Source organism: Siphateles boraxobius, unplaced genomic scaffold, assembly GCF_051911475.1.
Source record: "Siphateles boraxobius isolate OS27281-9 unplaced genomic scaffold, OSU_SipBor_1 1, whole genome shotgun sequence".
Taxonomy (NCBI): Eukaryota; Metazoa; Chordata; class Actinopteri; order Cypriniformes; family Leuciscidae; genus Siphateles; species Siphateles boraxobius.
Window position 1 is genome coordinate 39,706 of NW_027508699.1, and position 14,026 is coordinate 53,731.

General features: G+C 38.3%; 1 protein-coding gene across 3 annotated transcripts; it reads right to left on the bottom strand.

Annotated features, from left to right (window-relative positions):
• Positions 1-378: 378 nt before the first annotated feature.
• irf4a (interferon regulatory factor 4a) lies at positions 379-13,653 on the bottom strand. Of its 3 annotated transcripts, XR_013206614.1 has the most exons (10): positions 13,516-13,653; positions 12,971-13,170; positions 11,618-11,804; positions 10,363-10,454; positions 9,495-9,651; positions 7,171-7,272; positions 6,548-6,943; positions 3,617-3,729; positions 643-1,766; positions 379-601 (listed from the first exon to the last, which is right to left on the bottom strand). XR_013206614.1 is itself a non-coding variant. In XM_077238751.1 (9 exons), the coding sequence occupies exons 2-9, from the start codon at positions 13,166-13,168 to the stop codon at positions 1,626-1,628; spliced, it is 1,386 nt and encodes a 461-aa protein (XP_077094866.1). In that variant the 5' UTR covers positions 13,169-13,170; positions 13,516-13,653; the 3' UTR covers positions 379-1,625. The 3 variants fall into 3 exon arrangements, 2 of the variants coding, with proteins under 2 accessions (XP_077094866.1, XP_077094785.1); XM_077238751.1 differs by having other exon boundaries at positions 379-1,766; XM_077238670.1 differs by having other exon boundaries at positions 379-1,766; positions 12,971-13,238; positions 13,516-13,558.
• Between the last annotated feature and the right edge of the window lie 373 nt (positions 13,654-14,026).

The window sequence follows — 14,026 nt, forward strand, 5'->3', positions numbered from 1 at the left end:
TTCAGTCGTTTTTCAGAAATACTTTTCCGTGTTTAGTAAATCGTTGTCGTGTAAACATACCCTAAGAGTGAATGTGTGCACTTTAAAATAAAATATTATTTGCAAATAGTTTAAATTGATTACTTCATAAATACAGTACGACCTTTTTTTTTTCCTTAGATCGCTTAAATACTTTGGGTAATTGGTCATTTTATTTAAAGGAATTAATCAATATCAGTTTGGGCTATACCCAAATATCCACTGTCCCTAGAACCGCCCCTGGATTCCCAAGAAGATGTATTCATATAAGCGAGTTCATAGATAACTGTGAATGTGGAAAAAAAATTAAGCATTCTACAAAATTTTTGAAGCCAAGAAGAAGAAAACAATATACAGGAGGATAATAAGAAAAATATCTTTATTTGACTTTTAAAAAAAAAACTAATTTCAGATTTGAAATAAAATAGACAAAACAACAACAAAAAGACAATAAAAACTGTTAAAAGCTGGAAACAAGAAAATTTTAAAAGTTTTTCTCTTCATGCCTCTTTCATTCACACATCTGACATCACAGTTTTGTGGGCAGTTACCTGCTCTCGTGCGACACACACTCTCTCTCTTTCTCACACACACACACACACACACACACACACACACACACACACACACACACACACACACACACACACACACACACACACACACACACTGGGGAGAAGCAGATTTTAAATTGATACCATTTGCAACTCAGATCTTTACTCAAAGGCAGATAATAATCACACACACACACACACACACACACAACCACAAACTGTTTCTTAGTATTTAGCATTATATAACTTCTTGTCAGATGCCATTCAGAGAAATAATTACTTTGATTACATTCAAGATATCTATACACATATACAGTACATTCGGCTTTGCATTTAGACACCTACATGCATGCAATATAAATACTCATATGTCGCCGAGTTAAAAATAATGAGAAAAATAGAGAATTGTGTTAAGAAAGCAGTGTAATACAGACTGGAAAAAGAAAATCTATGCAAATATACAACAATTTATCAAAAATATTGTGTCCATTAACAAACAATTCTTACTATATTTTGAGAGAAAAATAGTTACATTTGTAGTTGTTACTTTTGGTAAACTTCTTTCTGAAATGTCCATATGAAACATTTAGAAGTCCAGTGGGGTCCAAAAGTCTTAAGTCCACTAAAACCTGCTTCATCTTTTCTAATTTAATACCACATGTTTCACTACAAAAGCATGACGATTTGAGTGAAAAGTTGAACTTGTCTTATAGCATTTTGTTGTTTCGCTTTCATGACAGCCGACATGAACAAAACCTGATGATCAAATTTTGAACATAAGAAGTCTGACCAAGAATCTCAGATTTTCCATGTGTACTCAGACTTTTGGACTGCATAGTATATTGAGACATAATTCACCAGCAACTTTGATCATCATGAAAATTACTATATGATCATTATGTCCGAAGAGCCGTTTAGATGCGCATTGTAGCTTTTGGGATGTGAAAGTAGGTACTTGGTCAGACAATTGCAATACGATTTCAAGTCTTCGTTACCATGTTAATGATACTCCATTTGGCTGGCTCCAGGAACATGAGCTCTTTTATGTGACGGTTACTCTTGCAAGTGTTGGATGCTCCTCTGATACTCTTCTACCGGTAAAGCACCTTGACTCTGAAGCTCATATCCGCGCAAGTAGTGACCGTTGGTCTGGCCTGCAAAATACAGGAGCTGCCTGGCAAACATGGGCTCCACCTGTGAAACAAGACAAGACATGCTCGACAGATCTCATCAGACACGTTGGTTTGGACTCTGTCTACACCAGATGGTAAGAATAGCAGATTGCACACCACAACTATTCTTAATTCTGGCATGAAACTCTAGATGGCGCAGGCTGATAGATCTTTAACTCTTTCAGTAGAGATCACAACATTATATATATATGGCACAGCTGATTGGTTGCTGTTGCATCAGTGGCCAATGAGCTGCGGGCCAACATTCAAACAAATACTGGTGTTTTTCTGATAGCATTATGCAATGTGCTTTCAGAAACCCTCCCCCTTCCCCAGCTCCACCTGTACAGATCTGCTACGGGAGTTATTTCATGTATGTTACATGTGCAAGAATGCCTTACATCCTCACAGCAATGTCTGTGAATGAATTGGCAGTAGTAAGTCTCGGTAGCAGATCTATTACGTCAAGACCAAATACGTTAACATTGCCATATCCATTACGATGCCAATCTCTATTACCATACCAATCTCCCAAGAGTTGTCATGACAGAATAACCGTAACGTCACAGAAAAATATTGTTGAAATCACTTTCAGAACGATTTATCCAGCTGATGAAAGATAAAAACACTGACAGCCAATCAGAATCCATCGTGCCTTAAAGAGCTTGAGCATTTAAAAACAGCAAACGACAAAACTGCAGCGCGCACTTAGGATAAACAGATTGTTATCGTCCGCTGATGTGGACACTAATATAGATATCTTTATTGTTATCGCTCTTGGTGTGAAGTGGCTTTAGTGAGGTAAAGAACTACAATCCCCTGAAGCATTGCGAAGAGCATAAGAGCTCTTTTGGCCGTTTTGCTTGTCATGACTCTCTGATTGATGGAATTTTCTATACAGCATCATGGGTAATGTAGTTTTCACCACAAATTCTGCTGTTAAAGAAGATTATTTAAAAAAATAGTGTGCTCTATTGCAGATCTTCCTTCTCATCAAATTGAAACGTCCTGTAAATCTTATGCATCATAAGACAATTTTGTTCTCTGTAGCTACCAAGATGCTGCTGACATTTTATTGGCATGTTTAATTTTAATGCCATGTCAGCAGGTGAAAACTACATTACCCATGATGCTGTATAGAATTTTGTTCTCTGTAGCTACCAAGATGCTGCTGACATTTCATTCTAAACATCACATCTGGGTATGTTCGTCACTGTTGGTGAATTATGATTATTTCCATCACGACAACTCTTGGAATAGTTTTAGCATGTTATTGAATATGGCAATGTTAATGTATTTGGTCTTGGCAGACTAGATCAGCTGCGCTGTTGATTATTAATAGATACAAAGACACGCTGCTGTGAGCATGTAAGATATGATGCTGCTGCATAAATAGGCATACATAAATCCCGTAGCAGATCTTGGGAGGAGGAGCTGGGGGAGGTAGAGGGGTTCAGAGGAACTGGGATAAAGCGCCGCAGGACCAGCTCACAGCAAACACTGAACCGGTCTTTTGAAATGTCGAGCAAGCAATCTCATTGGCTGCAGGATCAGGAGAGGCCAATCAGCTTGTGCCATGAGGTAATGACGTGCTTGCAGATTTAATTCAAAGGACCAGCCTGCACGCTCAAGAGTTTCATGACTGAACTAGATATTTATAACATATCTGAATAGAGTGTTTGTAGAATATTCATCTAATGCGTTCACACTAATACATCTAAAATCCCAGACCGCAACATAGTGTCGGCCCAGATCTGGTACATGTGGATTCCACGTGTTTCAGATGTGGGCCGGACCTGGGCAGACACTATGTTGCTGTCTGTGATGAATCATGGGACTGGCTAGGATTAGTATGGAGGTGGCTGGTTTTACCTGAGCTGTGATCATTTTGCTCTGCCGCTGGGGGTCCGGGAACTCGTCTCCAAAGCACAGCACCACCTGAGAGCGCGGTAAGGGCCGGCCGTGGTGAATGAAACCCTGCAATTCTGTATTGAGAAGAACAACAGATCACATCATCAGTAAACAGATAAAGTCAAATTTCACATATTTAAGGGTGAATCTTACACAAAAACGCTCATCCCGCTATCAAAATAAAATAAAATGTAGCATGAAGAACATGAAGCCTTTTTGGATCATTGAAATTATTGGCTTATTTTACATGATGGATACACTCTTCATTTAAATGATTTTTCAAATTGCAGTAATAATTCATCAATAACAATTGTGATGGGGTGGAATGTATTTAATATGATTTCGATAATATTACTGACGGATTGAAAAGATTTCAAATTGATTAAAATCGTAGTGCTTAAAATGTAATTTAAGAAAAAAATTACATTTTATATGCCTTACAAAATACAAAGTGGTACAAAAGTGTTTGAAATTACCGAGGGGTAATTTTAATGCCATTTTACATTCTTACAGTCATTACTCTTCCCATCAAAGATTAAAAAAAAAACTCCTGATGAGCAATAATGTGAACACTAGACCCCCATGTTCAAATAAACTGATGACTCGTAGAAAGCTGAAATGCAAATGAACTTTAGCAGGTGCTGATGGAGTCCGTATGAATGTGTGTGATGGTCAGGAACACTCGCTAAGAGCTCGCTTGAAACATCCCACAGTGCCAAGCACCGAGTGAATAGTGTGACATTAGAGACAGACCTAATCATGACATGTGGCAAACCACACATAGGTTTATGAACACACCGCTTAACTCCCACAAGTTAAATGACAGGCCTCTCCCCTGATATGACAAAAGAATATGGGCTAAAAGATGCTCACTTGATCAAGTTAAAAACACATCAAAACACTTCTTCACTATATCTTCAGATAGGCAAGCATCTTTGAAAGGAGTGCCATCTGAATAAGATGATTTATGTTACACTGTTTCCCATCACCTTAAAGTCCACACTCTTAAGAATAAAGGTTCTTTATTGGCATTGATGGTTCCGTGAAGAGCCTTTTCACTGAACAATAGGCTCTTTATATACTGGAAAAAGGTTCTTCATATTATTAGAATATTTTCCACACTATGAAACCTCCAGAGTTCAGCTCCAACTTACTTCAACACACCTGCCTGGAAGTTTCCAGTCTGCCTAGCAAGACCTTGACTGGATTTTGAAGCTGAACTCTGTAGGACAGTGGCCCTACAGGAGCACGATTGGACACCCTTGATCTATTGCATTGCTACATTCTTAGAAGAACATTTTTCAAAAGGGGATCAATTTTAGGCCCTGTTTAGAGTTTTTCCATTTTAACTTGACGTTTAAAAATCAAAAACGATCCTCGTCCATAATGGTGTTTCCACTGCATTTCAGAAAAGATCTTCATCCACACTACACGACCGAAAACGCATGTCACATGAGCATTCATGCACACTGAACATGCGCGTAGACGTGTAAGCAGTTGCCGATTGCTCTAATAATAGCTAGCCTCTAGAGTCTTGCGCATGTAGGCAGCTGCAGGATCATTAAATGCAGAGTTTAACTGCACAATAGCTGCTAAAAAGGACAACAAAATCAGCAAAGCTTGCAGTTCCGTCTCCATGTTATTGTTTCCATGGTCGTCGAGGCTGGTCTGTTATTGTCGTGTTACGGTAGCGTAATGGTCATATGATAGGGACTTGACGAATCAAGGAAGGATAGGCAATGATCCAGAAGACCCCATCAGGGAGCGAATGTGGGAACTGGGCAGCCATTCTTTCGCTTTTCATAAGTCTCTGTTTTGGTCCGTCTACACTGAAACACAACCCCGGAGTTTCAAGTTGAAAACTCTGAAGTAGTCTGGACGCCAGGCATAACCGTAGCAAAAGTTATGCGTTTAAAAACGGAAATTCACTAGTGCATACAGGGCCTTAAAGAACTCTTTATCCCAAAAAGGTTCTATTAAACACTATAAAGCTTTTTTTTTTTTTAGAGATGCCAAATACGAACCATTTTGGATTCCCCAAAGAACCTTTCAGTGAATAGTTCTTAAAATAAAAAAAAGTTCCCCTAGTCTGTCAACATTTTATTAACCTGAAGAACCATTAAGAAACGTTGGAATGTGGAACTTGTGGAATGGAAAGGTTCCATTGATGTTAAAGGTTCTTCATGGAACCATAACTGCCAATAAAGAAATGTCTTCAATGATTGCATTATTGGGTAATGTCGGTTATTTTTATAAGCTGTCTAATTCATAAAGTTTAATAACAATGATAAATTACCTAAAAAATAAATTAAAACTAATTACACAAAATGATCCCATGATTGGGAACCCCTAAAAGGTTCTCTATATAAAGGCACCTGAAATAACTCTTTAAGGTTCTATATAGAACCTTTTCTTCAAAGAGTGCACAAAAACCCCTTTTGGAACCTTTATTTTTAAGAGTTTAAGAAGTGAATCAACATGTACTATTCAAAAAGACAGCTTATTTTTACATTGTGAATCATCCATACAGTAGTTATCCGTTAAATGGCTGCATTAAACTGGATTTGATAGCTTCTGTAAGAATGGTTTTGCGAACGAATTACACAGAAATCCATTCTGCACGTTTCATAAATTAGATATGCATGGAAGCATGTGCGCCACATCGCCAACCCAAACAATCACAAAAATGCTTATCTAACAGCTGATAATTGTTTTCAAAAAGATCCAATCAAGCTGCATCTTAATCAAAGGGACTTTAGTCAAAACTGGACTGATTCTTGGACTACACAAAAAAAAAACCTGGCCTGAGATCTTCAAAATATACCATGAACTCAAGTCAGAACCAAGCACTTCTCTAGTAATGTAGCAGGGAAGACTGAAATCTCCTCTAACCTGACAGGAATTGCTGGGTGTCCATCAGCTTGCAGGTCTGCTCTTTCTCCAGCTTGTTTGGCTTGTCTGCATACGGTGCCAGTGGACCTTCCCAATACACCCTGCCTTGGCACAGGCGCTTGGCGTACAGCCCGTCCGGCGCCAGCCACAGCAGAACGCCACGCTCCAAGATGTTGGGCAGCTTCTCGGCCCCGCGCCGCTGGGACTGAGGGTATGGGAAGGGAAAGAGCACGGGCTCTGCCCCACCATAGAGCCTTTCCTCTGGGCAAGGAGAAGAAGGGGACGAAGGGGATCCCGGGGACGAGGAGGACGAGATTCGACAACCTTCAGGGCTGCTGGTGGTCACTTCCTTAACAAGTGACTCCCGATAGTACAGCGAGACGTGCAGGCGACAGTCTACGGAGGACAGAACATAGAATGGTTTAGAGTTTAGTCATGGAGACTGGTTTTACATTTTTTAAGAAAAACTTGCTGCAACGCACAAGTTAAGGGTTTTATGTGGTTTCTCGGTGGTTGCTTATCGGCCCAATACACAATGCCAACCTTTTTATCATCTAAATCGCGTATAATCCTATAATAACATCATATAATGCTCCCTGTGTGTGTGAGTCATGTTCATTTACCTGAAATGGCCATGGCTTCAGCGGATCTCATACTTGAATCCATTGCCACTGGATGGGTTTCTGTCGGTGAATAGGTGTAGAAGGAGCCAGATATCTGGTATCCTGGAAAGTGTACCAGCATTAAAATAGCTGAATTTACCACAGCTGACACCAATCAGAGCACCATCAAAAACAAGTATAAATTGTGATGATAAAAGTGCCTAAAAAGTTAATTATATAAAATATCACAGCTAACAAACATAAGAACATTGTTCTAAAGTTCCCATTAAGTTATGAAAACGTTATTTCTGTCTCTGAATGTCCAGTTTTTTAAATGTTCTTGTTATGCAAACGTTAAGCATTCTATTTCAACTATTTCTATTGAAAACATTATGGGAACGTTACTTTCGAATATTCTCAGAACGTTCTGAAACGTTTTTTAAAAAATGTAGACGACTGCACTACTAAAATGTTTAGGAAAAAAAAAACATTCCATGTACAATGTATAAGTAACGTTTTTTTGTCCTTACATTTTGACCATATTATTAAAGACCAGATAACTCTAACGAAACATTCTATTAACTTTACTGGAAGAATGTTGGTTCATAACTTTGCTATTATATTTGCCAAAATTCTAAGAACATTCCCTGTTATCTGGGATGTTTAGCTTTCCACTTTCTCTCATTGTAAGCCTTCAACAATCAGAGTCGGGATGGAGAGCCACGACTGGACCTGCTAAGCACAGATGAAGACTAGACCAAGGCCTAAACCAGAAACCCAGATCAAAACTTGTCAGTCCAAGGACCAGGCTACCTTCATTTTAAATTAGGGCCTTTTTTTTTTTAGAGAGGTTAAGTAGCATTTCAGGACCATGCAGTTTTTTGTAAATTCTGTAATGGTGATTACAATGATCAACTTTAGTACAATTATCCCTGAAACAATTAATGATAAAAGCCAGATCTGGATAAAGACTTTTTGAGATTTGACCAAGGCACTGTTTGCATCATCTTGAGAGTCCTCAAGACCAAGACTCCCAATGCAGTTGCAGACAGTCCATCTGTGATGCAAATTATTTGGTACACATTGAGTACGCCGTTTTGCAGAGTGAGAAGAGACAATAATAAATAACCTTTAATACAGACACAGTGTATCATAAATATGGATTTCCTCTTTCTTTTTAAAGTTGCTCGCCTTTGATAAACGCTCTTATTAATTGTTACAGGAACAAGTGAACAAGAGAAAGCTTCTAGCACCAAGAATAACAGTTAGCTTCTCTGAAAAAAAGATAACCATTTGAATTAAAGTCTATGGGAGTATATGCTCTAAATGTTTGATAGCTTGATAGCTTCATGAAGATCCTGGGAGGCTGATTGGTTGTCTGAGTAAAATGAGCCCACCCCCTTGCCCCTTGACACAGTCCTGCAAAGAGACCCATCTGGACTTTGACATACATTTTCTGAAGAGAATGTGAGAGGTGCTTGCTGTGCGAAAATACAATGCCTCGAGTCAAAATATGCAAGGATGATTAGCATATTTCGAACAAAATGCTATCACAATTAGATTGTTGCTTACATGATTCTAACACAATTAGGACAATTAAACACAATTTAAAGGCATAGCTCACCCAAAAATGTAAATTCTGTGATTAATTACTCACCCGCATGTCGTTCCAAACCTGTAAGACTTTCGCTCATCTTCAGAACACAAATGTGACATTTTTGATGAAACCTGAGAGATTTCTGTCCCTGAATTGAAGGTCTACGCAACTAACACTTTGACGCTTCAAAAAGTTCATAAAGAGATCGTAAAATAATCCATATGAATTGAGCGATTTAGTCCAAATTTTCTGAAGAGACTCGTCACTTTATATGATGAACAGATTTAATTTAGGCTTTTATTCACAAGTAAACATTGATCAGGGAACATAAACAGAAGCTCAACGGACACGCGAGAACGAAGGTGATTGGTTCTTGCGGAAGATCACACGTGCTGTGCAACACGAGAATGAACCTCAGTGGTTCTCACACGTCAAGCAAACATGCTTGGGCTTCCGTTTTCCACAACTGATGTGTAAGTTGATGAACATTTATATGGACTAAACCACTTAATTCAAATGTATTACTTTCACAATATCTTTATTAACTTTTTGAAGCATCAAAGTGTTAGTTGCATAGACTGTCAATGGAGGGTCAGAGAGCTCTCAGATTTCATCAAAAATATATGAATTTGTGTTCCGAAGATGAACGATAATCTTACGGGTTTGCAATGACATTTTCATTTTGGTGAACTATCCCTTTGATGTTGTCAACTCATTTTGTAGTATTGTAGAAGCTGGAAGCCGTTACCGTTGTCACAGGGCGATGCATGCCAGGGTAAGGAGCGAGACGGGGGATACGGACACTGGCCGTACGGTAACTCCGCGTGAGGCGTCTGGGCATGAGGCTGGTCTGCACTATATTCCCTCCAATCACGCCTCTCCTGGGGGAGCATATATCCTGGGATCTGCAGGAGACAATGGGGAGGTTTTTGAGTCTTTATCACTAGACTACCCTGAGAAAAACAACATGGTCACCAGCATAGGTTTCATTTTGGATACTGATACCCAGCATGGGATGGCTATTAGAGTTCTTAACTAGATTAACCAATGAGATTTACTTTGCGTTTCCCAAAAGCATCGTAAGCCTAAATATATCATATACTGTAATCATTGCCACCAATGGCGTGCTCCTCTATGATCAACTTACAGTATAGCTTCAATTCTGCTTTTGAGAAACGCAGCCGTGAACCAGCTGGTCTTTTCAGCAGGGTTGATTGTGCACTTTCACTTCAGGGATATTATGGTAAATCAAAACTAGAGCTAAAACTAAAAACTTACAAAAAGTTGGTGCACTAATTTAACTAAAACTACTGATATAAAAATTAAAACTATAGACATATTTAAAAACATAATGATAATAAACACAACAAAATGACTAAAATTGAAACTAAAACAGATACAAAAAGTAAATATTAACATAAACACTATATTAGTATCTCAATGATACTAAAATAACTCTCACTTGGAAAGCGTCTGCTTGGGAAAAGGAAGTAAATGTAGTTGATGTAGATGCAATGCTAATAGGACACTGAATGCGATTGGAAATATCTCTTCACATGAGACGTCTGCCATGGATATTAATAATTTGAGAAAAGTGTGACATCATGGCATCTTACCTGAGGCTGTAGAGCTGGATAAGGAGAATGCATGGTATAACTAATAGGAGTCACGTGTGCCGTGTTGTCCTCCATACTACTGGCCTTAGAGCCTAAAATGCAAAAATAACAGCTCTTCATACCCTTCGCAGAGAATAACTGCACAACAATGTTTATCAATCTCAAGCTGCAAAACCTGCAAGTTTTTTTTATTTAATTATCTCTCATTGTGATCTTGAATCAGAATAACTTCCCCTCCCTCTTTTCTTCTCTGATGATGAGGGCGGGGCAACCTGTCACTCACATGAGATCAGCCAATAGCAAACCACAACCGTCCAATCAATTCCTCACGGACAAAATCAAGCCCCGCCCCACATTTGTTCTTGTTTAAGAAGCCGTTTCACATACGTCACATTAGGAAAGAAAAGTCTATCACAACTTTCTATTTCATGTTGAGATTTATTTTGTTTTGCTCACCCACAAAGCAAGTATAGATTTTGGAAAGCTGTTAACAGCCAACCCGATCTCATGAGCAAACTATTTTACAAATTAGTCATTTTGCATGAATTTGAACCAATTCGCCAGGATGTAAAACAGTTATGAATTAGCGCAAATGCAGAATTCCTTCCTGTGTTGATGTATTTCTCGTTTTAACAGAAGCTTTTCTGGACATTGATCTGAACATTTTAAATGTGTATATCTACTAAAGCAATCTAGCCTCTACTTCACAGGTAGTTCACATTCACAAGCTCTAAGAATAGCAACTAGCTGTGAATCTATTTTTTTGTGTCACCTTTTATGAAATTCTTGTTCTTGCACAAAATACTTGGATATTTTAGGGTCCAACCATGTGTCTTCATGGTCTTGAACCAACCTCTCAAAAGCACAAGCTTGAGTTATGCAAGGTCTGAGGGGTGATTTTGTTGCTTAGCGCTGTGCACTTCGTAACCGAAGCTCTCTATAAAAAGCTTGAGGGATTTTAGCACATGTAGCGGCTTCCTCTTAGCTTCCTGCTACACATACTGAAGGCAAGTAGTAATATTTAATGTAAATGTAGAGCATTCGTGTGGCAAATTAGCTCTGCTCAAAATTGTGCTTACTTTTAAGAAAGAGCAGGTGAGTTTCAATGCATCAAACCAAGACCAAAAACTGCACCCTTAAAATATGTGACTTCCTATTACCAAAAAGTGCATTAGAAGGCAATCAATAAATTGGTAATAAAAGACCTTCTTTTCTTGAAACAAGTGAAAACCAAGCACCCATGTTTGGAAATTACCTCTCTTTGCTCCTTCTGGTATTATCCTGTAGACCTTGTAAGGATCGGATATGTCTAACTGGCTTCGTTCCACCAATTCATCGAAGTCATTACTTTTGTTCAGGGCACAGCGGAGTCTCGTCTTCCATGTTGGAGGGTCTGGTTTGTCCAAGCCTTCCCTGTATTTGCCTTTGAACAGAGCCCAAGCCTACAACAACCATGAAGATAAGATGAGATGAGAAGAAGCCATGAAGGAGGAGAACTTTAATGCTCACATCTACCAATTATGAACAGATAGGAACCCCGTATACAATGTAAATAAGAGACGATGAATGTCAGAATGGATAGTCATTACGATTATTATTAATGATAATAATATAATAAGGAAATTAATAAAATGATGTACACTTAGTATATGTGATTGATTAAACTGTCAATGCTGTTGTTTCTACAACAACAGAATTGGAGATATAGAAAAAAATAGGCTTTTTCATCTCATCTTCTCTGACTGACATAAATCATCCAACAGAATATGTGGTTACACTTTATTTTAAGCTGACATAGTTACATGTACATACTTACATAAGTACTAATATTAATTAAGTACATGCACTATAGTTATAGTTACTTGTAATTATACATACTTTACTGTTATTACTATAGCAAGTACATGTAGTAATGTGTAACTAGTCTACGTGACCTTAGAATAAAGTTTTACTGATGATTTTTAAAAAAGTAAAAAATAACAGCCTAAAATAAAACGTATTACACATTGTCAAAATTATATTTTTTATGTATTTACTATTATATTAATGCCTATACATTATAAAGTTGCCCCATGACGTATGTGGACTGGACACTGACTGAAGCCACTTAGAGGTGCAACTGCACTTTTCTTTATCATTTTTTGCTTGTTGACTCAGGATCAGTTGGTGTTTTTAGTGGACATATAAAGTCAGTTCTTCTCATATTCACACAAGTGTCCCATCACATTAACTATAGGCATTATCTAATGTTTCAACCACTTCTCTCTTCATTTTCAACACTAGATCTATTGTTGCGTATCATTTAAAAGCTAACCAACTTCTGTTGGTATTGCCTTGCTTGAAAAAAAAGTGAGTTTAAAAGACTCTTGGTTTGATAACTACACAGACTTGAATAAGGTCTAAGCTGCCTTCAATTTTTAAGTACAATCAACTTGGATGTTTAAGTCATTACAACTTAAATGTGGCTAAAATGAGTTGAATCTTCTATAACTTAAGTTGAAAATTATTTATCTTAATTTGATGAGTTAAAGCAACGCAAAACATATGTTGTCATAACTTATTGATGATATTTATTTTTTACAGCGACATCCTCCTCATCATCAATCACCTTGAAGAGCGCCGCGTCCTCGTCGCGATTGTAGTCCTGCTTCCCCGCGTGTTTCCATGGAATCCTGAAAATGCTTTTCTCGTCATTTTCCCAAACCAAGCCGGGATACTCCCCGCTGTCAATCTGATCGATGAGCCACTGTCTAAGTTTACCATTCCCACAACTGACTGTCATGCTGCAGTCCCCATCTAAGTTCATGTCTGTCCGGGAGCAGGTGCACATGCAGTGAGCAGAAGAGTGTTTCAGATGAGTTCATGCATGCATATTCCTTAATAACAAACATGATAACTACTCTACTGCAGGCGTTCAGGTGAAACCAACAGACACTGCTGTGGGCTATAAAAAAGCATCTTGAAGTATAAAAAGAATGAAGCTTCAACTTTGAACGTTTACATGCAAGTCAATAGGCTACACACATGCATATATATAAGAATAAGTATGAAGCATAAGCATCATAAATGCACAGAGGCTACGTTATACTTTTATTTTTAAAATCAAGTCGCATTCAGATCATTTTAGGCTGATCAAGGCTCAACAAGTCTTACCTTAGTGAATGCAGACAGATTGACTTGACTTTCACAGCCGACACTTCTCAAGTCATGTCAGAGGAAGGTGTTTCTATTCTTAAATAATGTAAAGTGCACTAGGTGGAGAGAGGGGTGGAGCGTTACGTGGAAGCTTGTTTCTCCCTCCAGCAACATTAAGAGTTGAAGACTTCAGAGAAACACGACACAACCGCAAGAATAAACATCCAACATACGGGAAATCCCTCGTCCGAGACACACATACAGACACACACGATGGAACAAAAATAATGTCGATAAAATATGCCAGAAAATCTCCCAGCACTCGTCATCAGAATTATCCTGGTGTTTGATGTTTGTTTATGGTTTCTTTGAGGAAATTCACAGCCGTAGCAGTCACGGAACAAGACCTGTTATCTGAGAGTGTGTGTCCCGTCCAAAGAGACTAATGGCAAAGTAATTGTGACTTTTCAAAACACTTACAGAAAGACACATAGTCGTACACTGCTGGAGGTCGGTTTAATCCCAAAAT

What these genes read in the sequence shown, in the direction of transcription:
- irf4a (XM_077238670.1), bottom strand. Translation starts at nt 13,192, where the DNA reads ATGTGCACCTGCTCCCGGACAGACATGAACTTAGATGGGGACTGCAGC. An exon ending in ATCCAGCTCTACAGCCTCAG is followed by an intron (nt 9,652 to 10,362) that starts GTAAGATGCCAT and finishes TGTCTCCTGCAG; the next exon opens with ATCCCAGGATATATGCTCCC. An exon ending in GCAAAATGATCACAGCTCAG is followed by an intron (nt 1,767 to 3,616) that starts GTAAAACCAGCC and finishes CTTGTTTCACAG; the next exon opens with GTGGAGCCCATGTTTGCCAG.